Source organism: Leptonotus elevatus, chromosome 21 (genome assembly GCF_054856555.1).
Source record: "Leptonotus elevatus isolate MCC_2025b chromosome 21, RoL_Lele_1.0, whole genome shotgun sequence".
Classification (NCBI taxonomy): Eukaryota; Metazoa; Chordata; class Actinopteri; order Syngnathiformes; family Syngnathidae; genus Leptonotus; species Leptonotus elevatus.
In genome coordinates this window covers 8979817-9007717 of record NC_141259.1, presented here as the reverse complement: position 1 = coordinate 9007717, position 27901 = coordinate 8979817, and the positions used below count along the sequence as shown (strand labels likewise).

The window sequence follows — 27901 nt, the reverse complement described above, 5'->3', positions numbered from 1 at the left end:
CCAACCTGTCACACCCTGTGAATGCTGCCCAAGCCTGTATTATAGCCAACCTACATTCAAACCATCCCAAAATACCCCTGACCCAAAAAATGGACAGTATTGTTATCAAAATTGACCTCTGTACAATCTCAAATGTATGCTTCTTTATAAATCTAGATTAAGTAAGTAAATAGTAACTTGACCTGTCAATACTGTCCATTATATTGTACACAGACTACCCCATTTTACCCTACACCTGCCTGTACTTGCTATCATGATTGTCATGAGGGAACGTGAGTGGATGAGGGAGGGTGGACCCAAATGCAGGGAAACAGGAATCAAGTGCAATGTGTGGTACTTTTATTAACCATATAGAGAAAGGTGAGCAGACAATCATGACTGGACAGCACATGACAGGACTGGTCGCCATGACTGGATGGGACGGGACTGAACTAGTCGCCATGACTGGATGGGACGTGAGTAGACTGGTCGCCATGACTGGAACAAGCGTGACAGGATCTGATTTGCCTTGACTTGACTGTGGAGTGACTTGACTTGGCTGGGGCTATGGCTTCTTGGCTGTGGACGATGACGACGATGACTTGGTTGGCTGTGACGACTCGGCGTGGTGATGGCGACTTGGTTGGCTGTGGTGATGACGACTGCTGACTGTGGCGATGACTTTGTTGGCTGTGACAATGACGACTTTGTTGGCTGTGACAATGACGACTTTGTTGGCTGTGACAATGACGACTTGGCTGGATGTGACGACTTGGCGCGACGATGACGACTTGGCCGGCTGTGACGATGACGACTTGGTTGGCTGTGACGATGACGACTTGGTGTGACGATGACGAAGTGGTGTGACGATGATGTCTTGGTTGGCTGTGACGACGACTTTGTTGGGTGTGACGATGACGACTTGGCGTGACGATGATGACTTTGTTGGCTGTGACGATGACGACTTTGTTGGCTGTGACGATGACGACTTCGCGGTGACAAAGATGACTTGGCTGTGACGAAGACTTGACACATGAATTTCCACACATAGGCAATGCACCCACACGACAAACACAGCAGACTAAGGCCCCGTCCAGACGGAAGCAAAGCCGGCTTTGTTCCTTAAACAAATCTCGTACACACAGAAGCATTTCAAGACTTGCGTGTGTCCAAAAGAAGACGCTGAGGACGTTTAACTGCTGTAATGTATATGCAAAGTCTGGAGTGGCGCTGTAGCGCAGCCACAGGGAGTTAACGGAAAGCGTAGAAGAAGAATCAGTGAAGAAGACGAACACTTTTTTTTCTAACTTTATTGCAATCTACAGAACAAAAATGGCTTTGCATGTATTAAAACAACATGAAAAAGACAAACACAGGAGAAGTGACAATTGTGGGTGATTAAAGTACAACACCGCTTGTTGAACGTGGGAATAAAGAAGCCAAATATTTTGCTACGATACGGCTATCCGTCGAGCTGCGACCCTTACGTCATCACTAGAGGAATATCCTGCACATGGTGTCCAGACGGACGCGTATGGGCCGCGTTTTGAAATCTTTCCACTCTGGAGCCCGGTTTCAAAAGTAGTCGGTTTCAAGCGCCGAAACCGTGTGGACGAACAGCCTAAATGGTAAGAAACTTGTGGGGATGCATTGAAACTGGCTTTTGTGTGGACTGGGCCTAAATACACCAACACTAATGAAACACACCTGGGAAAGGGAAGACACACTCAGGTGGACGTGGTTAGACATAACGAGACAAGGGAAGAAACCAGGAACACACGATAAAAAAAACACCAACCACAGACAAAAACAACAAGAACACCCATAACAAACAAAAACCCAACCCCCACATGACAATGATGTACTTTAGTTGTCAGGAAACTGTTATTGCGGACAACATTTCTTATTTTATTGTCTCGTGTTGTTTCTTTTATATTGTATGGTGGTCCACTGTCATCCTTTGTTTTGTATTCCTTCAATACGTTTGTTCCCTTGGTTACCATCACTTCTCTGAATTGTGGGCAATCATCCAATCTTCCCGCCATCCTTTCAACTTCTCATCATTTGAGTTCTCTCTTTGTACTACAAATTGCACATGTCCTCTATTCTCATTTCTACGTCCTGCCTGCCAACCATCCACATGCGTATTCTTTCTCCACTCTCCGATAGGCTCAACTAATCCATGACCGAAACACGGCCTCCCACGCTTCCATCAACGACAAGTCCGAGATTGCCCCCGACCGGGTTCACATGACCTGGACCAAGGACAAGCTTTTTACGGAGCGCAACCGTAACCGCGAGTGCAACTCCAACGTGGCCATGCGAGACCTCTTCAACATGAAGCCGTAAGTTGCCTGTAGCTGATGATGAGGCCTCAAACAGTTTCATGTCGTGCAATGTCAAGAGAAAATCATCGTAAGGAACAACGTTAAACATCAACTTTTCCCCATTCATTTTCAATTGGACAGACATTGAACTTTTTCAAAGTATCGCTTACCACGCCCGCTGCCATACATATAACTTATCATCATTACCAGGTGTCTGATACTGCTCAGTGGCGCAGTCGGTAGAGTGCATTGTCCAGTATCCAGGAGGTCATCATTTCATAATTAAGCTCTCAATTTACTTCATAAGCATTCCACATGCATTCAAATCTTAGCATTCAGCTATTAGCATTCAGCTTTCAGCATTCCCACGCAATTTCTCCAGAAATTGCACTTAGTCCAGTTTGTCAGGTGCCAACCTAATGGATGAGGATCGTAATATAAGCAAAAAGTAGAATCAGGAATAATACAAATAAATTATATATGAAATTACAGCCTCATCTGATATGTGTTAAAGTGATATTTAGGTAAGCATCCAAAATTGTCAAATTGGATCATTCCAGGTTAAGTTTTCATTGCTGTAAAAATGCAGAAATGGGGATCTACTCCAATTAAAAGAACTCTGACCATGCATACACATTATATTTAGCTAAAGATGTTCAATATTTTTTTCTGATCAATACCAGTAGCTAAGAGTACTCAATTTGTGAGTAGTCACCGATACCAAGTACCGATACCACTATTACTTTTGATACAGACAATTTCCTAATGACAGCTCATTTTAAAGAAAGGCCTATATATACCATTTTCCGAAAAATGCCATGAAATTTTCCCTTGAAATAAGACCTGGTACCAGCCCACTTTGCTGAAAACAGAATGAAATCAACAGCACTATTCGTGCAATTGTTGGCTGACGTGGCCAAATCTCATTGCTGCTGCCAAAGCAGCTTGTGCGGTCACGGCGATAGTAAAAAATTAAATAAAAATGACGACGGCGGCAAAATGAAATCAAATGAACGTTTGCATGGCATGAGCAATGCATTCAGGCTGCACTGGTGAGCGTGCGCGCACGTCTGCCTTGATTTGGTGCACGACTAACACCCCCCCGCCCACTCTCCTCAGCCCACGTGCACACTAATGAGGACTAACTCCTTGTCTATTATTGTCAAGTCACCACACTTAGAGAGCGATCTTCTTCGCTGGGTCTCAACGACGAGCCATGTGGGGCAGTTAGAAGCGTAGTTGCGCTGATTTTAGATGCATCTAAAGCCTGTCTCTGTTCTGTCCCATTTTTGTCCTTCTAGAGAGTGGGGGAGCTTGTAAGTTGCATTCTATTGAACCTAAGATTGCATGTGTGTGTGTGTGTGTGTGTGTGTGTGTGTGTGTGATTATCCCATGATTAACTTGCATATCAAAATATGACTGAGCAAAATTGGGCTTTCCATCTCGCATTTAGTGAAGTAAATGTAAAAGTATACTCAGTGAGTCAACCCTAATGTAACGTTACGTTTATGAAACGTGGCCAACTATTTCTTTCACTACATTGGAAAGCTGAATTTTGTTTACGTGTCGTCATTTCCATGCAATTGTTTGGCGGTGTTTGTTTGCATTAGCAGGTGTTGACGTCAAAACTCAAATGACTTTTGTTTGTGTGCTTGTTTGTTTGAAGCCGACCATCACTAACTCACAGTTGAGGCCAAAGGTTTTTGGCAGCCACTGTATTGACTATAACTTTGCTGGTTTGACAGACAGTATTTAAAGTTGTTTTTTTTTTAATTAAATGTGACCATTTGCAATGTTGACTCGTTTTTAGAACTTGGCAAACATTGTACATTTTTAAGGAATTCCTACATTTCTAAACTCTAATGACAAAACTAGAAAATGTTGCCGTTTAAACAAAATGGCCACAACTGTACTTGGTGGTGATCACTTTTACACCTCACACTTATAAACCTTTTGTCTTCTTTGATTTGGTATTTTATAAATGTTTGACTATGACTGTATTTTACATAGTACATAAAGTTGAAGTCAACCGAAAAATTGTCTTTACAATATGTTTTTATCAGCACCCACTAGTCTAAACACGGCATTCTGATTAGTATTATGGTGGCAAATACAAGTCCAGAAAGTAAAAACCCTGCCAAACTGTTTGACTTTAGCCCCTGATGCTAGCTAGCTAGCTAGTTTCCTAAAAGGTAAACAAGCACCGTGGGAGCTAGCTAGGGAGCTAGCTAGCTAGCACCCTAAAAGGTAAACAAACACCATGGGAGCTAGCTAAGGATCTAGCTAGCTAGTACCCTAAAAGGTAAACAAACACCATGGGAGCTAGCTAGGGAGTTAGCTGGCTAGCTAGCTCCCTAAAAGGTAAACAAGCACCATGGGAGCTAGCTAAGGAGTTAGCTAGCTAGCCAAACAGTTTGGCTTTAGCCCCTGATGCTAGCTAGCTCCCTAAAAGGTAAACAAGCACCATGGAAGCTAGCTAGCTAGCACCTGGGGCTAAAGCCAAACTGTGGCAGGGTTTTTACTTTCTGGACCTGGATTTGCCACCTCATTGTGGAATATGAATTAAGCAGCAAAATGCGTCTGTTTTTATCCATCTCAGGGAGGCGGCCATTTTGCCACTCGCTGTCAACCGAAAATGACATCACAGTTGCTCAGGGATCAGGTAGCAACCAATTACGGCTCACCTGTTTTCAAACTAAGCCGTGATTGGTTGTTACCTGAAATGGATAAAAACAGAACGAAAAGAAGAAAGCAAGAAAGAAAGAAAGAAATTTTGGGGGTTGACTTCCCCTTGAAGTGCACTTAAAAGTGCTGTACTGTTAAAATGAAATCAAATGTACTCACTTACTCTCGTGAAACCAGGAACCAGAGCAACGTCCGGCGCATGCACACGGCCATCAAACTGAACGAGGTGGTGGTCAACAAGTCGCAGGGAGCCCACCTGGTTCTGCTCAACATGCCCGGACCACCCAAGAACCGAGGAGGAGACGAAAACTGTATCCTTTTTTTTTTTGCACCTTAAGTTACATCAAATTTAATTACACAGGGGGGGATATTCTATTTTAATATATATATATATATATATATATATATTTTGTGCTCAAGCCAAAGCCGTGTCAAAAATATCAATGGTGCCATCTGGTGGTGTCCATAGGCATTTACAAACCTCTTTGGTTAGACATCAGAGTATTACTAGCCTTTTAGATGACCATATATCTTTTTTTCCCATATAAAAGTTCTATCTCCATTAATATTGTTTGACTTATTGTGTTATCTAAAGCGTTGCATTCCTTCACTTCCTCCTTCTCAGATATGGAGTTCCTCGAGGTTTTGCTTGAGGGTCTCAACCGAGTCCTGCTGGTCCGAGGCGGCGGACGGGAAGTTATCACCATCTACTCTTAGAGAAAGGGGTGGGGAAAAAAAAAAAAAAACTCCCGCCCTATTTTGCAAATTGGGCCGTTGCCTCGGATATTTATCAACAGGCATTTATTTTGAAGGGGGAGGACGTTAAATGGGGTTCTTTTACGGTGGGATGGCGCAATCGGTTCGTCAGCAAGTCCTTTGGGAAAGGAGGGAAGGTTTTTGGCGGGATCATAAGCGAGCGAGCACGGTGCACCCACTTGAGGTCGCACTACAAAACAATAGAGCATAGACACTTTATATTTTTCATTCAACTCGTGACGAGGTTATTTTGTTTTTCCACCTTCTTCCCTCCCGTCCGTCGTTGTCGTCATGTTCCGAACCTGACTGTTGACTGTGATGTTGTCGAACCTCGTAAGTCTCTTTACTCTGGAAGGGGCAAAAGAGAATTTTGTGTCCTCAGTGACCCCGCCCTTTTTTTGGCTCTTTGTTAAGCTATTTGTAACACGCAAACATACTCACATCATCTAAAGTGGCTGAAAATGGATTTACTTTCTGTATTTATATTCCTTTAGTGGATTGTGTCGTCGTCGGCCCTCACTGCATTTCGAAAGTAAACAAAAGCACAATTGTCACGTCATACACTGACAGACTTTTGCACACACACGCACACACACAAAAAAATAATAATATATATATATATATTACCTGACAAAATTGCTAAAAGCTTTGAGCACCTGATAGAATTTGTTAGATCAATAGATTGGAAGAGAAAGTGCCAAAATACTTTAAAAAGAAACTGTGGAAGTCTTAACATTGCCCCCCTAAAACAAAAACAAAAATCACAAAATTAAAATATTTCTTCAAGAAATGTTACTAAAAAAAAACGATTGAACTGTTGCAATTTTGAAAACAAAAGATCGCCATGTCACAGGTCTCTCCGCAGTTTCTTTCATTTAGCAGTATTCTTTTTTTTTTAAATGATGAAAGTTGTATTTCCCTGCAGTCCTTTGCTGGAAAATGGCCAACTTGCGAGTCCAGTGGTCATTATCGCATATTTTTGTTTTCTTGTGTTTTATTCAGTTGTTGTCGTATTGGTCTCCGTAGTTTGTTTTCTTACGTGAACTGAACTTGTGTTACTTTGCGTGTCTGTTGATTTTTATCAAAAGAGGCAGGAAGAGGAAGTATGTGTAAATGAAGACAGCTACTTTTTTCTCTTTTTTTTTTTAAACCCACCTCAAATGCAAACGTCACGATACAACAACAAACTGAAAGCAAACAGGATAATGGTTCGAATTTTTTTCATTTTTAGTAATTGAGAAATTAACACCAAAGTCACGTTATGAAAGTTGTATTTTCGTTTTTAATTTTGTCACTGAGCTCAGTCTCATTAAATTGTCATCATATCACCGTGAACAAAAAAGATGGTGCAAAAGAGTCGACCGGGGGGGGGGGGGGGTGAGTGGCGGAGGTGTGTTGTTACACAACTCAGTGGGAACTGAGAGGTGACTGGAGAATGTTATCTACCTCAAAGATGTCACGGAGGCTTGAAGACATAGAAGAAGAAAAAACTCGCGGCAACACGTTGCAGTTTCTCGAAAGAGGGAAAAGGAAGAAGAAGAAAAACGCCTCGGCTATATAAGGCGAGCGGCAGAATCGTGTGTTTGTGTGCGTGTGTGTGTGTATGTGTTTTCTGACAGGTGAAGAAGCTGTTTGTGTTTCTGCTCTCGTCCTGCCCGCACTGGCTGGGAAAGGAAGTCACTTTGTGGGAGCACACGTAGAGACGCTAGCCCTGTAAATTATATTTGTGCCTCTCTGAGTAACTATTAAAAGTGCTGAAATAAAAACCGGAAGTTGTCTGCGGTTTTATTATTATGCACACTCTGCTGAGATTACAGGTAGGGATTTTTTTTTTGGGGGGGGGGGGGGGGGGGATTACAGGATGGCCCTTCAATACGGAAATGAACATCATTTGAATGACGAGTTTTCATTTCAAACTACTTAATCCCTCCACCAGAGGGCAGCTTTGTGTTCTCATAAAATGACAAACGTGTAACGTTCTCTTTTATTTAGTACAGTAGCAGCAGCTATCTTGTGGAAAGCCATTTGTGCATTTATTCAAAGTCTTTGGAAACCAGTTTAAAGTCCATATTCAAATTCTCTCTTTCCCTTGCAAGATAATTTAATAACCAATAAGTAATTTTGCCTGGTAACTCCTGTGTCATTTGTTTGCTCGTTACATTGTTGACCATATCGATATGTCTCATACCTGACTCTCTCAATTGTTTACATTTGGAAAACTGAAAAGCACACAGAAGCTTAATGATTTATTAATGTTTGTCTTTGTCGTCTTTAATGAATCACAAGTGAAAATCAATGGGCATGTATTTCGTACAATGTGTTAAAAATACTACTTTATTAGAGTGAAAGTTGAAAAACAACAACAACTCTGAAATAAAAGTGTTTTTGTTTGTGTTTGGCAAAAGTAAACATCTTTTTTTTAATTGTGTATAGATAATTTACGCTGTTAACGCGCTTTAATTGTATCCGGTAGCTAAAGGGTTAAAAGAGAAGCGTCAAGTACGCATAAACAGGAACATGCCAAAGAGGGTCTAAAAAATAAAATACTCCCGCTTCAAATCTGGTTAATCTCCCTCATACATTTAGATGACATTTTCTAAATTCACTAATACAAGCATTTATACGTTGAAGTGCTTGGCACAAGTTCACAAACCCTGTTTCTTACTGAAACACGGTTGGGGGGAGGGAGGGGGGGTTGAATTTTGAAAATATTGATGAGTAAATTAGTAATTTAACTTATAAATAAATTTCATTTGATGGATTAATTTCATTTTAATTAAAACAGTAACAGGATGTCAAAGCCAATGTTAGCCTTTTTAGCTGTATGTGAACTAGTCAAGAACAACCATATAATTTAAAATAAAAAAACTTCCTGATGAATGCCAACAAATGTGTGAGAAAACAAAACAAGCAACAACAAAAAAAACGACCCTGTTGTCTTTATTCTGAAATGCCATCAGCAGCAGCAACTTCCGGTAAGTAGCAAGTGCTTGTCAAGCAGTTCAAAGCCGCAACATCGCTGCCTGCTACCTACTGCCGCCTCTTCTGAGGATCCCTTTAAGGACAAGAAGCTCCATTACATCACAATTACGCCACATTTGACGACTTCTCATTACGCATCGTTGTGCCTATTTGGCGTCAAGCGAGAGAAGGTGTCAGGCAAGCCCGCCGCTTGGTGCAGTCCGCCGGACTGACGCGCTGAACACCGCGGCAATGGTGCGTTTCTATTTTGCTTTTTGACACCGCGAGAGGACAAGCGGGCTGCTGTTCTTATCTGCTGGTTTATTTCCAGCCCGATATTTACGGTTGTTCACCCCCTTCCGATCACGTACCCGGTGGGACAATGCAGCACAGCGGCGGGCGCTTGTCTGCAGGTGGATGGCCAACCTGACGCAAAGCCTCTGCAAAACCCACCTCCCAGAAGCGCCGCCGGACATTTTTTCCAAGCCGAATCATGCTTCCAGGGGTAGGCGTGTTCGGCACCAGCCTGACCGCCAGGGTGATCATCCCGCTGCTGAAGAATGAGGGATTCGCCGTCAAAGCGCTTTGGGGCCGCACGCAGGAGGAGGCGGAGGAGCTCGCCAAGGAGATGGACGTCCCGTTTTACACCAACCGGATCGACGACGTACTGCTGCACCAGGACGTCGATCTGGTTTGCATCAACCTGCCTCCACCTCTGACGCGACAGATCGCCGTCAAAACCTTGGGTGAGTGGCCGGGAGGGGATGGTGAGTGGCAGGCAGGAGGAGGAGGATGCTGCCGCTGCTGCCGCTGCTGCTGCTCGGGGTTTGACCGATACGACCGCCCTGTAGCTTCAGCCAGTGTGCTTGACTAGAAAGGTGTGGCTGGGGACAAGGCTTCGCTTGATATATACTGTTCTATACCAAAAACTATATTTTGTGGTTATATATAATTGAGGTGGCATAGCTCAGGTGGTAGAGTGGCCCGAGTTTCCCGAGCGGACGGTTGTGAGTTCGTTCCTCAACTCTACAAAGTAAAAAAAATACTTTGAGTAACATTTATTTCGAATATTTTACTCTCTTCCAAGTGTAAATTTTACTCTGATTAGAGTGGGACCAAATACACTCTGTTTAAAGTCAAATTTACATATAAATGTAGCAGGTGTGTTAGCATCTATGCTAATGGTGTTTCACATTATTTGTTGTTGTCCTTAAGCTAAATGTTAAATGATAATTCCAAAGTTTGGTTGAACATTTTTGTGTTTAACTACACAAAATGCTTAATTACATATCGTTTGTGTGTCAGTTTTATTGTTAACATCAATTTTGAGGGTCAAATAAACAGCTTTAAGCGAGCTAGCATGCTTTACATCTTATTTGGAGAACTGCGCGAGTGAACGCGGAAGAACAGACATCAAGGAATTGTTTTAATACGTTAAAATGTTGTTGAAATGTGTGGGTGTGTAACAAATATATTTAAAAAAAGTTAATGGCTCGGAAATGTATCGCCTGTAATACAACAATACAGGAATTAGCAGTACTATGAGTTTTATAGCTAACGTCCTACAATTTTTCATTGTTGAGCAATTTGCTGTCAAACAGGTTTGACGATTTTTTTTTTTAAATGCTAGTTTACATTGTCAGTTTTATAAAATGTTTGTTTTTTTTCTTCCCCATATTGCATTGCCATGTAAGGGGAACTCATGAAATTGATCTTGTGACTGCAGCCAATGTGAAAATTACCCAGCTCTTTTAAATCAGATGACTGTGTCTGGACACACACGCAGTCAGGCATGTGATTTAGATATCAACTGCAAGTCATGTTGGCCGTATTTAGGAAATTCAATTTAGATCAGCAGGGGCATGAGAGTGTCGTAAGTAAAAAAAAAAAGGGGGGGTGGGTGGGGGGACTTCTGTATTGGCACTTGGTGCATTCCCACACTGTAGCCTTGTTTACTTGAGTTAAACACTGCGGAGTGCCAACACAAGAGACTGGACCACTTGTACAATAGGCCGCCGTATCCCGTTGCTACACTTATGTCAATATCTACACGGCATTAAATCACAGGCTGGCTAGACTAACATCTGCTCATGCCAACAATACATAAAAAAAATGTGATTTATTGGGTGTCTTTATGGGGGGTTCTTGTGTCAAGTTGCTGATATCGCCGTTGCACAAGCTTGCTGATCACGGGTCAGATTATCAGTCATGTCCCTGTGAACTTGAGTCAAACAGCAACATGTGAATAGCTGCTTGTCAATGGCCATTCTCGTCCCCCCGCACCCCCCCTCCTCCCTGCTCATTTCCTCGCAGCTTTTTTTTGCTGCCCGTTCCTTCCCAGACATCTTGCTTTCTCCTCAGCTTCTCCCCCCAATGTCCAATCGTATTGACATTTTGGGACGTCAGAGGTCACAAGTTACTTCACGCAACATCAATATCCACATATTGCGTTATGTCTCTTAAACGCCCACAGTCAAGGCAGGAAGTGACACAATTGGGGCAGACTCCCTTCCTGCTGCGTGTGTGATTGTGATCTCCATGTGGCCGGCGCACGTGCGATCCGATTCCTGTAGACTCACAATATGGCCGGTCGTAATGGCGACAAGGAGCAAGAAATCCATCATAGGAGGTCACTAACGTGTTGTTCAGGTTCTACTGGGCTGGGTTTGACTTCTCGACGAACCGGTCGTTCTTGTTGAACAACATCTCTCCTTCCATTGGGATTTCTTTGACTTTTTATTCTCCCTTCCTCACTACTCTGACATTACTGGGGGGCGTCTGATGTCACTCAAGCTTTCTGGGTGTGTTCAAAGATTGACCTCAGAATATCTGGTGTGAAAGTAGGGCTTCTTAAATGAGAGCGTATTAGGACTTCCATATTCTGTCAGTGTGAGTTATGTGGATGAAAGGATTATTTGTTTTCAGAGATGTGGACTGTGAAATGAAATTGGGAACAAATTAGATTTATTCTGTGGCCAAGCTTCGAATTAAATTGACTCATTATCAAATCAAAATCCTACGGGAATGTGGAGTAAACATTTTTGACTTGCAAATACGTTTGTATTAGCACGTACTTTCGAAGGTACTTGTTAGCTAAATGCTAAAAACTTAGCCGGCAAATACATTCAAACGTATTTACTAATATGTTCAAACCTATTTGTCGGCTAAATGCTAAAAACTTAGCATTTCCCCTCCTAATGCCTCAAGGTATTGACTTGCATGCGCGTATCCCGTTTAGCAGACAGACTCAGACATAATAAATCATAAAAATTACAAATACAAAATGCTTACTTAATTTTCAAGGGTATTGATATAATATTTGACACGCATGGCGGGTTAATTGAACACTCTAAATGGGCTCTAGGTGTGATTGTGAGAGTGAATGGTTCTTCGTTTCTGGGTGCCCTGCATTGGCTGGCAACCAGCTCAGGGTGCACCCCGCCTACTGCCCGAATACAGCTGGGATAGGCTCCAGCACCCCCACGACCCTTGTGAGGAGTAAGCGGTTAAGAAAATGGATGGATGGATTAATCTAATATAGGCCAAATGCAAAAAAAAAAAGTTTTTAGCATTTAGCCTTGTATGTTCGAACGTACTTACTAGTCAAAAATGTTGACTCCACATGGCAGTTCCACGCTTGTGTAAAATTTCCGGCACTTCGTGTGTGCGCATTCGTTTTACCATCTAAAATTAAAAATAAACTTGTGTTGCTAGCTGCAGCGGTGGCAAGTCCAGGTCAAGTACAAACCCTGCCACAGTTTGACTTCAGCCCCCCTGATGCTAGCTAGCTAGCTCCCTAGCTAGTTCCCATGGTGCTCAAGTTACCCGCTAGGGAGCTAGCTAGCTAGCGTCATGGGGCTAAAGCCCAACTGTGGCAGGGTTTTTACTTTCTGGACCTGGATTTGCCACCTCTGGCTAGCTGGCTTTATGAATGATGCCATAAGATATTTGAATATCAGGTGGTTTGTTGGATTCACGACATAGAGGCTCAGGTTGTAAGAAGCAAGCAATGTGTGTAAGTCCGATGCAAGTAAGAATCTGAGTACTGAAGTGTAACATAGCAAAAATAAGTTGCTATTTCTGCTGTTTTGATATTGTGGTCTGGAGGAAGAAGTAGAGCGGGCTTTCAGTACCGTGCACTGTGCAGTAGTGAGCAACAGGCATGGAAGAAGTGTACTACTTTTCCACAACAGTCATTCATTCAGTCATTCCACAGCCTACATTGTCGAAAATACGCAGTATTGTGTAATTCAGTAAAATTCTGCAATACTGTGTGAGGATACATTTTTAGATACTAAACTGTGGAGTCATAACACCTGCTCTGAAGACTACCCAAAAAGCTATTTATAATCTGGCCGCAAAGGGCAAGTAGGTGTCATCATAAATACGTGTGCTCACTGAAAATGGTGTTGTGCAATTTCCGACTGGTGTTGAAATCTTTGGTGGAGAATTGAATGAGTTTATTTTATCTATTGAATTGTCAAAGAATGTATCCTTGGCACTCTTATTTTAACCTCCGATTTAAAAGCACTTCCGGGAGTTTTTGGAGTAAACGCGTTTCAGATTAACCAAAATAATCCAGACAAGAGTAATCCTGATTTTGACATTTCTTAGATTTACTGTAAATTACCCCCAAATGAACCTTCTGGTTTTATGTTCTGACCCCCAAATACCTTTGTGTATCTTTTTTTCTTTTTCAGAGTATGAGATGACCTTGAGGTAATTTGTTGTCAACCATTTTACCGGGTCAGGTGGACAGTCCAACGCCTAATTTGAGTTGTGTTGGTGATTCGTTGGAAGTGTCAATTTGACCTGTGATTCAAATCAAGACAAGCTGTATAAAAAAAATGATGGATGAAAGTTTTGGGAATTTTCCCATACAAGCTTGCTATAACCAACTTTTTCCTTGCAACTAGAAAGACCATTAAGAGTGTTTAGAGAACCATTAAGACAGTTTAGAGACTGTTTAGGAAATCAACATCCGTTAGCATCACAAATGTTCACCCCTTTGTGGGATACGGGCTTTACATTTATCAGCAACTTCCACTTAAGGTTTTTGGGTTTAAACCTAGCCAGGTTTGTCTCAGATATCTATTTACATGCTAATGGCTGCTCTGGAAGCATGCTCGCGAAAAAAGCCCCAGAGACGGAGAAAATGACGATGGAGTGACAACGAGGTGCAAAGAGGAGAAAGCTTTGCCGTCCTGTGAAATTGCTTTTGTCTGTTTGATGAATAGCTGAGCAGGGGACGCTCTTTCAGGCAGCCTGACAAAGTGAGCATTCTTGTATTAAGTAGAGAACCCTCCTGATCGCCGCCCCTTTCTAAGCCTTGTCTTTCTTTACCATGGACCCGCGAGAAGGAAATGTTGTGCATAGTGGTGAACTTGAGGCTTTTTTTTGGTTGAGGGATCGCATTATGTTACTAAATACTGAGTGTATGGAACCATTTTAGGATTGTAGCGAATAACAGAGGGCAGCAGCCAAGGTCAAATCCGGGTCCAGAAAGTAAAAACACTGCCACAGTTTGGTTTCGCTAGCTGGCTAGCTCCCGGGGAGCTAGCGAGGGAGCTTGCTAAACTAGCACCTGGGGCTTAAGCCAAACGGTGGCAGGGTTTTTTTACCTTCTGGAACCTGGATTTGCCACCTCTGCATTCTAGTTGCGTAATTTTTTTTTGCTAGCTTAATGTTAGTATACCGTATAACGCGAGACTGGCTAACGGAAATGAGCAAAAAATGTCAAGGGAATCATAAACCTTCAAACAGCTGTGACTTGAATGCAATTTAGACTGTGTTCTGTAAAACCCATAAAACAACCTTCGCTTAAAAATCTGCGATACATCGGAGACGTAAACTATGTACGGCAGTGTATCGAAGGTAAAGCTGCTGTATAATAATGAGAATGAGGCGCAGATGTCCTTCATGTTGCAGCATTCAGGAATCAGCTTGCTTCTGTTTTTTTTTAATTGGCCACATGGGGCGGGAAGGACAACATGAATATCCAAGCAGAGGGGGGGGGGGGGGGCTTCTTTCTCTTTCAGGCTGATACTGATTGCGGTCTGATGTTTCAGGTTATATGCAAATGTTGAAGAAAACATCTTCTTTTTTTTTCCGAATTGTTCAGTTCAAAGTAAAACTTTTCATCCATGACAGGAAATTGTATCTGGGCCCGTTTTATTTCCTGTTACCCACAGTTGGGTGAATTCTGATGAAAACTTGTATTATTCAAAATAGCTTCCATCTTAAAACTAAGATGGGGAGGAGAGACATTTCATCATATCTCTTTCCGCCCTTCTCGTGCATGACTCAAGCTTTGGTGTGGTTCTGTCTGGCCGTGAATACATTCCAGCTGCCTTCCATGACTCAAGTACACAGTCATTGTCTGGACTTCAATTGTGTAAGATAAGAAGAAGAAGAAGAAGAAAAAAAAGTCAAATATCAGAGTTTTGAAACTGTATTCTCATTGGATGCAATGCTAGCACACTGCAAAGTTGTGACCTTTTCCAACGTCTAAATTGGTGAGTAGGCAAATCGAACATTCACAGTTAATTTATATAACAGTTTATTTCTGTCATGCCTCTCATGCTTCTCCCTCCACTCTCTAGTTTGTTTGCATTTCCAACACAGATCACTGGTAGAGATGGGAACAGAGGTGGCAAATCCAGGTCCAGAAAGTTAAAACCCTGCCACAGTTTGACTTTAGCCCCTGATGCTAGCTAGCTAGCTCCCATGGTGCTCGTTTACCCGCTAGGGGGCAGCTAGCTCCCTAGCTAGCTCCCATGGTGCTCGTCTACCTGCTAAGGAGCTAGCCGGCTAGCGTCAGGGGCTAAAGCCAAACCGTGGCAGGGTTTTTACTTTCTGGACCGGGATTTGCCACCTCTGGCCGGGAAATAGTTTTTCCTGAGCTGTGATGTAATTTACTGAAGAGCGAATTTCATATATTGATACAGAAATTGATATATCACGCGCTAGTTGCATTTTAGCTTGATTTGTTTTGCTAAAATCCATCCGCGTTGCGTTGTACTAGCTTCATCCGAGCTAGCACTAACCTATTTCATCCCTCAGGTCCGGTGGCTAATAACAACCAAATAACAAAAATATGACACTGCTTTTTTCTCCCCCCATTCTGTGTATACTGCAAATACAACACGACCCAGTCGCATGATGCAATCCCATTTTCCTCTCTTCCTTGTCTTCTCTTTCCTTTCTAGACCTGAGTGGTTGACAGAAAGAAAGGGTGTCAGGGGGTTTCATCACCATGACAACAGTCCATATTTAACCAAGCAGCAATGTGTGCTCTTTTCGCAAAAATTCTTTTGTCTCCGACAGATATGAGCCTCACACCAAGCTTATTTAGGGCAGCCGTCATGGGCCCCAGGGTGAAGATGTCACGCAGCTGCCCAATGATGTTCGTGGTTTTTAAGTTTACTGTTATTAGTAATGCGGGTCTGTCATCTAATTAGCATGTCAGATTGGGTCTTTTCTCTTTGGTGTCGTATCAGTGTTGGGACTCGAGGATAATTTCATGTTAAATAAATTCAACTTCTGTAATTATGAACCACTGAGAACATAAAGATACACAGTTGGTTATTCAGCTCTTTTACAAGACCACTAAGCATTTTTGTTTATATGTGGAAATTGTTTTTTTTTATTAGAACTGCCTTGCATCTTATCAACATTCTAAATTGGTTTCGCTTCGAAGACTTCACATAAACTGTAGCTGCCCTCACTCCCTTGACTGGCGCTTCAGATTTATTTTTTTATTCCACTGTACTGATTTATTGCATCTATGAAGCTATAACAGCATTTTCTTTTTAATTATTAAAACAATAGAGAATTTCCGCCTCTTATCTTCTAAATTGTCAAGTTGGGTCATTCAATTGAAAGTTATTGCGGTCCGCTGGACCCATTCTTTTTACTCACAAGTCAGAGTCTGACTCTGACCTCAACCATGGCTCTGGAATATGTAATAATTGGCTAACTGAGATGTGTATTGATCATTCCATGGCACTGTCTCTGGTTCTGAAGTAGCAAATGGAATTGTCGATGTGGCCTTTTTCTCTTCTCATGACTACGACAAAAAAAAAAAAAAAACGAATAGAAGAACTATTTCAAAGACATATTTTCAATATTTGGCATGTATCATTTTGTTGACCTCAATCTGATAAAGAAACACGAATGTGATAATAACATGGGGCCATGTTGGTTTCATTTCACTGGTCTATGTCGTAGGCTGTGAGCACAAGTGTGCTGATTAGGCTGCGGTGCAGTGTGTGTGTGCGCGCGAGTGATTAGAAAAGAGGACTTGCAGCCCGGCAGTTTATTAAACCCCAGGCGACCCCAGGACCACAGGGGGGGTTCGAACCTGATAAAAAACTTTTTTCGTATTTGTCATGACTATTAGCCACTGTCCTGCATCTTTAACTTTTTTTTTTTTTTTATTTTTTTTTTTTTAACACCAACACAGCTAGCCTATACACAATCATGAGCCCATGTTCCATAAATGACTGTACTTGCCTACAGTTCCGTAAATGTCACGCTAGCACAAACTGACGTGACATCACAGAAATATGAGCACTAACACTTTAGCATTAGGAGACAAGCGCAATCTCATATCACATATTCATCTCTTTTAGGTGGATCTGGAATATTATTATTATTATATTCCATACCCCACACTATTGAAATGCTGCTTGTGTACTCAGGACCCTGCGCTGACTTATGACAGTTAGCATGCTAGCAAAGTTATGGAGTATGCCAGCCTCAATTTCTAATCTCATATTTTATTGTTGGTGAATGTAGTTTGTAGATTATTTATATTTTTGCGACAAACATTGAGTTTCACAACACAACTTTGTCAACAGTGCGTGTAAAACAGAAGCTAGCCATGCTAGCGTTAGCATCATGAACAAAAGAGAGGTCTTCAATTTGATCTGGTCTTAAAACATCTTCAATTTTGACCATTTTAAAGCAGGGTCTTTTCCGTTTCACTTGACTCAATACAGCGTAGCCTAATGGTGTCATTTAAAACAAGCCGAGTGCGCGGCCATTATCGCTATGCTTTTAGCGCGGCCATTCGACGCGAGCGGCCCGGAATGGAAGCCGTTTTGGTCGCGAGTCATCTCGCCGTCATCTTCCGGCGGACTGGGTTGGTGCAGGGGTTAATGGCAGCACTTTTAGCAATGCTAGTCAAGTAAATCAAGGGCATTAACTGAAAGGGGAAAGCTGGCCGAGTGAGACTAATGCCTTTCATCATTCTTACTTGCTTTGTTTTGATGCGCAGTTGGAGAGCACATCTTTCAAAGGCAACCGGGTTATCTGGTTAATCTAGTCTCGTGTGTGTGTGTGCGTGTGTGTGTGTGTGTGTGTGTGATCGTGTGTTATGCGCCATGATATTTTTTTCCTAGTTATTTCAAACAAAATAATGAAAGAAAAAAATAATATTTATATTATATTAATATTATTTATTTTAACCATTTCTGTGCTATAGTAACCAAATTTGGTAATTGGATAAAAGTGCATTATGGTGACATTTTATCATGATCATTTGGAATAGGTCTTCTGGGTTTGAAATTAAAATTTGTTTTTCAATAAGTTCACAAAATGGGGTTAAATCCATGCTTCTAAATATATAATACTGTACTCACTCGTCATGAATCAAATTTGATCGATTTCCAATAACAGCTTTAAGAATCTTTATCTCACCAAGATGGATCGTTGTTTGCAAAAAAAGCAAAGGCATTCTCAAATGATGACATCACTGTTTAAACATTTGGGATGAGAATGTCCAAGGTTACATTCTTGTGCGTTACTTCTTTTTCCCCCCCGCTTTTGCTGACCACAAGCGTAAAGTCCATATACCGTATTGGTACACAGTAGCAAGCAGAGTAAAGAGAATAACTAACCCGGATCACATGCTTTTAGTGGCTGGAAATATTGTTGGACCAGCTAGGACATGTCATTCTTAAGCTTATATTGTGGCACTATAGTCATTTCTACTGGTACACAGATGATAAAGCCGTTTGAAAGTGACGAAGTAAGCTTGAAGTCTGAGCTTTGTGATTAAGACTCTAATCCTGCCGGTAACCCCCCCCCCCCCCCCCCCCCCGCATTTGCTATTCAGACCTAAATAACACTCTGATATGGGATATAAACGATTGTGCCTTCTTTGAGGAGAAAAAAAAACCCACGAAAATTGCTCAATTGTCTCCGTGTGATTGACTTTAAGATGGAATCAAGAATTTCAAAGTTCTAGAAAAAACAAAACAATTAGAGATACAAATCATAGTATGCAACACTAAGTAGAGAATGCAAAACATATCTGGTGTGTTGACAGGTTCTCATTTCAACTGAAAGTTAGCATGTTAAAATGTAAACAATGACTTTAACTGTTATGCAGGAATGTAAAAGACTCCACCCGGACTTGCTTCTCCGGGCCGGCCAGATGCTGGCGCGCAGCTTGGCAGATGACTTTTGCGTGGACTGTTCCAGTCACGTATTCAGCATCTTTCCTAATCCACCTGGCTCCCCCCTGTGGTCATTTCCTCCTTTTGTTGTCTAAGGGATGCATTTGGAGAGACGGTCGATTTTATATCCGAATTGACTCACGTAGAAGGTCGAAAATACATGAGTAATAATGATTCCGCCATATGACAATCTGGGCTCAACCTGGCCTTCCTTTACAGCTACCGCTTCCAACCAATTTCTTGCGTTATGAACACACACGTTCTCAACTCCCTCTGCCACACGCTCACAAAGGGTATGATGTCACCCCGGACCGGTGAGTATTGGTGTGCAGGAAGATAACATTGGAGCCATTGCCAGGTGGTCTGGATGGTAGCCAATCGAGAGAAGCGCTCGACTGCAGTCAGCCTTTACTTAGAATGACGCAGCTGCTCTCCCTTGTGACTTTGATTCTGCTGCTTCCCTTTAAAACAAGCACTCAGTCCTTCCTGCGGGTCCCTTGGCACCGACATAGAACCGTTTCTAATTGTAACTCAATGTAGACAGGGAATATAACAAGCTTTTCCTCTGTAAAAAAAAAAATTGACTGCTGCTTACTGAGGAGTTGTGACCGTCACATAAAAGCTTCATCACACTGTCATGACGCAAATAATCCTCAAAATAATCTTGTGGCGCTATAGCGCAGCCACAGGGAGTTAATGGAAAGCGTAGAAGAAGAATCAGCGAAGAAATCGAACCACTGATCTGAATAGCCGATAGGTCAAGACTTTTGAAGCCGCGAGGCCGCCATATTACTCCTCCTAAGAAACGTTTCTCGGCATACGATCCTATACATTTACAGTATGTCTAATCTGTGCGTTTACGTATCGTTTGTACAGTAGTCTGCTCGCGAGATGGGAGGAGTAAGATGGCCGCCCTGTCGCTTCAACGGCTATCGGCTATTCAGGAGTATATACAGTTCAGTGAGACGAACGCAGGAGAAGTGACAATGGCGGGTGATTGCAGTACAACAACATCACGCAGAATATTTTGCTGTAAAAGTGAGGGAGGTTGCGCAAAACGACTACGACACGGCTATCCGCCATTGTTGACAGACTGGCGCATCACGAATTGGAGCATTCATAAAGGAGTATCCCGCTTATGGTGTCCACATGAGAACGTACGCGGCGCGTTTTGATATCTTTTCCACTCTAGAGCCCGGTTCCAAAAGGTCTGAAACAACGCTGCCATGTGGACAAACTGGGCCTTCGCGTGGCCTTCGCTTTTCTGCTCATTTTAGAGAACGAGTGCCACCTGTGTAGTCGCACACCTGAGTGAGCAGGGTTTATCAGTGTCTATTTTGGCAGCACATTTCACGGGTTTAGTGAGTTTTGTATTGACAATGAGCATTGCTAGGTTGGATCTGTGTGGAGTGGTCGTGGGTTGGTGACCATTTGGTTTCAAATTCATATCAGCCTTTTGTTAATTTTCACATAAATAGAAATATCTGAATATAGACACCAAACAACCTTTGATATCAGCGATATTTCTGGCGCACCCGTGTCCTGTGAAGGCTTTCCTGGATATGACAGCTTGCATTAAGCACTTGGATTTTCTTTAAGACGGCAGGATTGGATTTCAGTCTTTGAGGTTTACCCACCCGCTCTGACACGATGTCAGTTTCGTGTGCTTCAAAGGTACTTGAAGGCATCCTAAGACTGCTGACAAACCTATTTTTTTCGTATCGGAATGGTTAAAATTAGAATGACAACTTTCATAATAGCAAACAATTTGGAAATTGGTTTGTGTATTCATCGAATAATACTCTGTGTGCTTTTCCATCTCTGCAAGGTGTCTCTCAAAGCATTCACATCGCTCCTTGCTTTGCAGCGTACAGTATGTCCTGTCTCTAAATTATTGATGTAAGGGGACCAAGCTGTAGTGCTGAGTTTTTTTCTGCTCCATTACGACTCACCCCCGTTAAGGTTGCCAGACGACTGCTAGCTTGAATTGTCACGCTGCGCCATCAAAATTAACGACAGTGTAGTGACAGCAGCTGTCAAAACAGGCGTATAGTGAGGCGCAGATGTGGAAACATCGTCTCCCATGAAGATGTTTAACCAGACTGACCAAACCAAACAGTACAAGTTAATGCATCTTTTGAGCTTTGATAAGCAACAGGAATGGATAGAGCACACATTTGTATGTGTTTTGTGTTTCTGTAAGGGTTGGGTGATAGTTGGAGGGGTGCTGGGTCAGTTCTTCCTCGGTATATCTCAGATCTGGGTCAAAGGGATTGGTTTCCATGCTTGGACAATTGCTTCTAATGACAGATTAGAATGGGAAGTTTCACTTTCACACACCCCCTACCACCCTCTCCACCACCGAGAATCGGTGACTGTGATTGATGACGTTTACTTCAGTGAGGAAATTCTGAATGCGACAAACACAGACCTTGCTGAAAGTTATTTACTAAATCTATGAAAAATCTTTGGGGTACTTAGTGGTTTGGTCTTTTGTCCAGATCTCACCACCCTCACACAAAGCTTAGTTAATCAGCATAATTTGCGGGACAATTGCAAATCCTGACCTGTAATTTTTCAGGTTAATCAAAAGTACTAACCCCGACTGCCAAACTGTGCTCTTTTTTTGAAGGTATCGGAAAGAACGTGATTTGTGACAGGACAGCCACGCCTTTGGATGCCTTCCGAATGATGTCTGCTGCCCAGTACTACCCCAAGTTGCTGAGCATTATGGGAAATGTTCTTCGCTTCTTGCCGGCCTTTGTTCGAATGAAGGAGCTGTTGGAGGAAGGCTACGTAGGGGAGCTTCTGGTTTGCGAGGCGCAGGTATGATCAAACTGTCGTGAACCTCGCGAGGTTACATTCCAGAACCACACAAGTATTCCATATCCAAGCAAGAGTCAAAGTGTACTTCAAGTTTTTCCTCACTTAGTTTGTTTACCACAACACCAAAGAGAAACAGCAAACAATTCAACCAGACCACTAGCTTAATGCTAACATATAATGCGCAACATCATAGACTGGTTAACGGAAATTAGCATAGTTAAGCATGCAAGGGTGAGACTGTGAATCACGTTCATCCACACCTAAGAATCAGTTTAAGAATTTTTTAAGAATTAGTAACATTGTCATGATTTGGTTTGACACAGGATTTCACTCCAGAACAGAACTCTTAAGAATTAGTAACGCCATGATTTGGTTTGAAACCAGATTAGACACCAGAGCAGAACTTCTAAGAATCAGTAACGTTGTCATGATTACGATTAGACTCCAGAACTGAACCCTTATTTAAGAATCATTAACGTCATGATTTGGTTTGACACCGAATTAGACTCTAGACCAGAACTCTAACCTTTGCTCAAACGTTTCGGGATTGGAGCTAATCAAAAGGTTGCCATGCTAAAATATGTATTTTGGCATTGTTTGAAGGTCCACAGTGGCAGTCTACTAGGGAAGAAATACAACTGGAGTTGTGATGACCTCATGGGAGGTGGAGGCCTGCACTCAGTAGGCAGTTACATCATCGACCTGCTCACGTTCCTGACAGGCCAACGTGCGGCAAAAGTCCACGGCTTCCTCAAGACCTTCGTCAAACAGACGGACCACATCCAAGGCATCCGGCAGATCACCAGCGACGACTTTTGCACCTTCCAGATGGTGCTAGAAGGAGGGGCCTGCTGCACCGTCACACTCAACTTCAATGTCCCTGGAGAATTCCGACAAGAAGTGATCATCGTCGGAACAGTTGGGAGGTTATCGGTCATGGGGACGGACTTGTACGGACAGAAGAACAACGGTGGCGGAGGCCCTGAACTTCTTCTCAAAGACACTACACCTCTTGAAAAGGCTTCGTTACCAGATAAAGCCTTCAGTGACATCCCTTCTCCGTATCTCACCGGAATGATCCGAATGATCCAGGCTGTTCGGCAGGCCTTTCATGACCAGGACGACCGGCGGACGTGGGACGGCAGGCCTTTGACGATGGCCGCCACTTTTGAGGATTGTCTTTATGCGCTCTGCGTGGTGGACACCATCAAGAAATCCAACCAATGCGGGGAGTGGCAGAACATCGTGGTTATGACGGAAGAACCAGAAGTCAGCCCGGCTTATTTGATAAGCGAGGCCATGCGTCGGAGTCGGATGTCACTCTACTGTTAGGATCTGAACCCTATGATGCACTGCTCTCGTGATCAGTGACCTCAATAGTATGTTTGGTGCTGTCAAATATGTATTGTTGCTGTTGACCATTACCAAAAGGGGTATTGCGCTTCTCACCTCCCAAAGTGGTCTGGAAGACAACACACACTGTGAGTTTGTGTGAGACCAGCCAAGGAAGTCCTTGCAGATACAATTGCAGTGCTGCTGTAATGTTGCTATGTACTTTCTAGGTTTAACAAGTGAATGTTTAAGAAAAAAAAAAAAAGGATGCGCTTCAGGCAGCTTCTCTCTGTCTGTGCTCTGTGTCCGTTGCTGTGACGCAAGAGAATCAATCGTTGGGCTGATGGATTTTCTCGTGAGCTTTAACCTCTGCGGTGGTCAAATGATGTAGTGTTTGAGTTTTTGGCTGGATTTACAATTCCAAATTGCCAATTATTCTGACTATGTCGGATTTACTGACTGTATGGGGTATGTCCGATTTCTAGTCTGTACTAGCGGATATCTGATACATATGTGATATGCGTCCACATTTTAAACTGGAGATACACGCAGAGGTGTGCGAGTCGAAGAATTTTGAGCGTCCGTCATTTAGCATTGTCATCGATATCGTCATCGTCAATCGGTCAATATTTCAAGCAGAGGTGGCAAATCCAGGTCCAGAAAGTAAAAACCCTGGCACAGTTTGGCTTTAGCACCTGGCGCTAGCTAGCTAGCTCCCTAGCAGGTAAACAAGCACCATGGGAGCTAGCTAGCTAGCACAACGTCCGAAACAATTAGTGATAAGGGCTAAAGCCAAACTGTGGCAGGGTTTTTAGTTTCTGGACCTGGATTTGCCAGCTCAAATTTCAAGCCAAACCAAACTGTAGTCATCAATCCATCAACATTATTTTAACCACTATGTCACTCATGTTGTGTACACGTCGTACTACTACTGCGCACGGCCAATGGCATAGATATAAACACTTGTCCGCGCTGTGAGCCGATGTGAAGAAACGTGAGCACAGGACGGCCATCTTGAGACAGGGCTGCTTCATTACTCATAACATTACAGTCAATGGAGCACAGATTTGAAAACAACTGTATATTACTCAACTCTCCCAAATTCTCAACCGTTTTTTTGACTTTTTGTTGTCAGATATGACACAAGAGATTACACGAACAACTATTCAATTCAAAAGTTCAGCCTGACTCATAGCCACGTTACTAAGGTCTGCAATACATTTTTAAATCTGCCAAGAATTCAGCGAGTTACGACTTACGAGTATTTAAGTGAGTATATCATCCGACTTACCACCGACTACAACACAGCGAACCAAAGCAGTCCCCTGTCCTAAGATGGCCGACCAATGGTCACATTGCCAATTACATCATGAGACATCTAGTGTCTATATCTATGACCAACAGACTCAAGACTTCCCCCTTAGCTGTTCAATAACCTGCCTGATGTAAAATGGCGCAGCAAAGGACCCCTTGCTGTCTAACAATGTGCCTGATGTAAAATAATCAAACCAATGCTTGCACAAACATAGCAATAACGTCAGCGAATGGGCGTCCGTCTTTGACGGACTGAGAAGGTCTGTTGGTACTCACCCAGTTATTGATAATTATATTTCACGGGTGTCTCCTCACGCTACCAAGACATATCCAATTGCCGCCACCTAGGATTCAAAAATCTGAATTGTGTCACTTCAACCATGCAGTGTAAATCCAGCTTCAATCGCTTGCTAAATTATAATAAGGTATGTATTTATTTCTGGAATTTTGGTTTACATTTGCAAGAAAAGTATAATTGTGCCCTATTTTTTTTATAAAGCCTGTTTAACACATGCAATGGAATAGTCAAAAACCAATGGCAAACTGTTGCACTGAAGTACATATGTTACTGTATGTTGTGTCGGTAGTTAGGTTCATTGTCAAGTACACTGTTTTATGCATTGCATTCATCAAATTGAAGGTATTAAACGCTATTTTGCTTTGCTGCCTTGTCTTCCGGAGAAATGTGAATGGCACACTGAGGCGGCAAATCCAGGTCCAGAAAGTAAAACCCTGCCACACAGCATCAGGGGCTAAAGCCAAACAGTTTGGCTTTAGCCCCAGCGGCTAGTGAGCTAGCTAGCCCCCTAGCTAGCCTCCTAGCTAGCTCCCATGGTGCTTGTTTACCTTTTAGGGAGCTAGCTAACATCAGGGGTTAAAGCCATTTTGGCTTTAGCCCCAGGTGCTAGCTCCCTAGCTATCTCCCATGGTGGTTGTTTACCTTTTAGGGGGCTAGCTAGCTAGCTAGTATCAGGGGCTAAAGCCAAACTGTGGCAGGGTTTTTACGTCCTGGACTTGGATTTGCCACCTCTGACGGCACATAGATATATATATTTTTTTCCGTAGTTCTTTAAACATTGTTTCATGTGGTTCATTGGCTTCCAGTCTCATCGCAGGAGTCTTCCATCAACCAAGATTTCCACTATTTTACCATTCGCGACTGTTTATTTATATTTTCTCTCTGCTGTAAAAAGGCCCTACTTAATTTAAAATAGTGTACTATCTGACTCAAGATGGTTGATGCTAATGTCAAAGATTAAATGTGTACGTTTTTTGACCCCTTTTATATATATATATCCATTCCAAGATATTTTGTTTTTGTGTGTCTGTGTATTTTGTGTCAGGGCTTTACTGCCCTCACTTCCAATATGTGATCAGGCAGACGACACATTTGACATTTTACTTTATTTCAAATAAGAATTTCCAAAAGTCTTAATACATCTCTATGTTACTGGAGTGATTTTACGTATGTACCAAATGTGCAGTATACAATTGGGTAATGTTTTGAACAGTGAGCAGCCGAAGAGATTTTTACACATTTCTCAAAGGTTTCAAATTGACATATGACTCACGCCTAAGATTTCCCAAAACGTCAGCCAAACGACGACGCATCTTTTTTTACGCACAAGCTACAAAGCGACTTCTTTTTATGCATCTCGCTTCCTCTGTGTGGTTTCATTTTCTTAAACGTCATTATCATCGTCATTATTAGCTATGTAACAACTACTGAAAAATATACATATGGTTATATTATCAAAGGAACAACGTTTGTCAAAATAAGAAGTACTGTATGTATTTTATTTGTAAAATAATAATAATAACTGGAATCTGTTTTCATGAGTATTGCCAGGTATTTATTGTTTGTTGTATGCTGCTGAAACTACATGGCTTGAAATGCAGTTTACAGGATGTGGGACAATATAAGCTGGGCCCTATATTTCCCGTCTATAAAATAGAATTGTTTGAAACACCCTGGTCTTTAAGGTGTGTCATTTTTACACACTCTTTCACACACAGACAATCACACCATATTTTTAAATACTTTAATGTACTCGAGTTCAACTATGTGTTTTTTGACCTCACCCATCAAGTGTGAGCACATTTCCAAGGTGTAAAACCAATCTCACTCCTTTAATGAAATACTTTGATTTAATATGTGCTACTGCAAAAAACTAATTTATTTATACATAGTCATAGATTTAAAAAAAATGAAGTATAAGCTTTTTTTTCCCTTCAAAACATCATCATCTATTTTAAAAAGGACATCATTCATACAATATGATAATGTATCTCAAAGTTGCGTTGTAATTTGAAAAGGTTTAAGATTGAAAGTAACACTTTGTCGCCATTAACAAACATTTCAGGGGGGAAAAGGCAATGCACTGTAGATGTGTTGTGAAAGGCTTCAACTTGTTAATTGAGAACACAAGCTCAAAAGAAATGCTTCTTTTGTGGCAGAAACTGTTACTTAGCAACTAAAAGTCATGTTGCTGCCCCCCCCCCCCCCCCTTTACACACATAGTAACGCTACACTCAAAAAGTAACCTTGGTAACTATTGCAATTTTGACGAGCGTGTAAATCTGAACACCTGTTGTGTATGGAATTTTAATTTAGATAAACATCCACATTGCTGTCATTATTACAGATACAGTATGGTACAGTTGAGGTCTCTTTTCCTCCATTAAATTATTAATTAATGTTATTAATTAAATTATTATTGCTAATTTGTATATGGTGAAGGGTGGATTTGGGGAAGTAAAATCTGATGTCTACCGCATATACTACAAGTCACTGATCTGAATATATGACTGGATAGCCGATAGCCCATACACGCCCGTGCAAGCCGTTGAAGCGACAGGGCGGCCATCTTGCTCCTCCCATCTCGCGAACAGACTACTGTATAAACTATACGGTATACGAGGTACAGATTAGACATATACTCCTCCTAGGTAGTTAATATAGGGGCGGGGGTGGGGGTTGTGGCGGGGTGGTTACTATTTTTTAACAAGTAAAAAAAAAAGTGGATGGTATGTGCTGCTTTGAATACCCCCCTTTTATTTTATCCCTCAGTTCCTTAGACCACAATATTAGATTTCGCAGAGGCGTATTTTGTTTAATTACAGTTATAATTTTTTTAAATTAAAAAAATATACAAGTTTCGTCCTGTAAACATCATTAAGCATATTTATGCATGTAAGGCATTTTGTAAAATGTCTGAAGTCTTCTTGTTTATGTTTAACTATTTTAAAACATTACAA

The 27901-nt window shown here is 42.0% G+C and overlaps 2 protein-coding genes across 9 annotated transcripts in view; both read left to right on the top strand.

The window, feature by feature from the left end:
* Positions 1-7519, top strand: part of slc12a7b (solute carrier family 12 member 7b) — a 40569-nt gene extending 33050 nt beyond the window's left edge. For 5 of the 8 annotated variants that reach the window (XM_086065526.1, XM_086065523.1, XM_086065530.1 and 2 more), the window contains 4 exons: positions 2149-2324; positions 3608-3622; positions 5169-5302; positions 5617-7519. In XM_086065526.1, coding sequence (XP_085921652.1) covers positions 2149-2324; positions 3608-3622; positions 5169-5302; positions 5617-5708 — 417 coding nt within the window. In that variant the 3' untranslated portion in view covers positions 5709-7519. The remainder of the gene's footprint in view (positions 1-2148; positions 2325-3607; positions 3623-5168; positions 5303-5616) is intronic. The other 3 variants (XM_086065527.1, XM_086065524.1, XM_086065529.1) reach the window with 1 other exon arrangement.
* A 1217-nt stretch (positions 7520-8736) lies between these two features.
* On the top strand, positions 8737-26613 carry gfod1 (glucose-fructose oxidoreductase domain containing 1). Its single transcript, XM_086065871.1, has 3 exons — positions 8737-9454; positions 21804-21997; positions 22601-26613. Exons 1-3 carry the CDS (start codon positions 9202-9204, stop codon positions 23327-23329), a joined length of 1176 nt encoding a protein of 391 aa, XP_085921997.1. The 5' UTR covers positions 8737-9201; the 3' UTR covers positions 23330-26613.
* The last annotated feature ends 1288 nt before the right edge of the window (positions 26614-27901 follow it).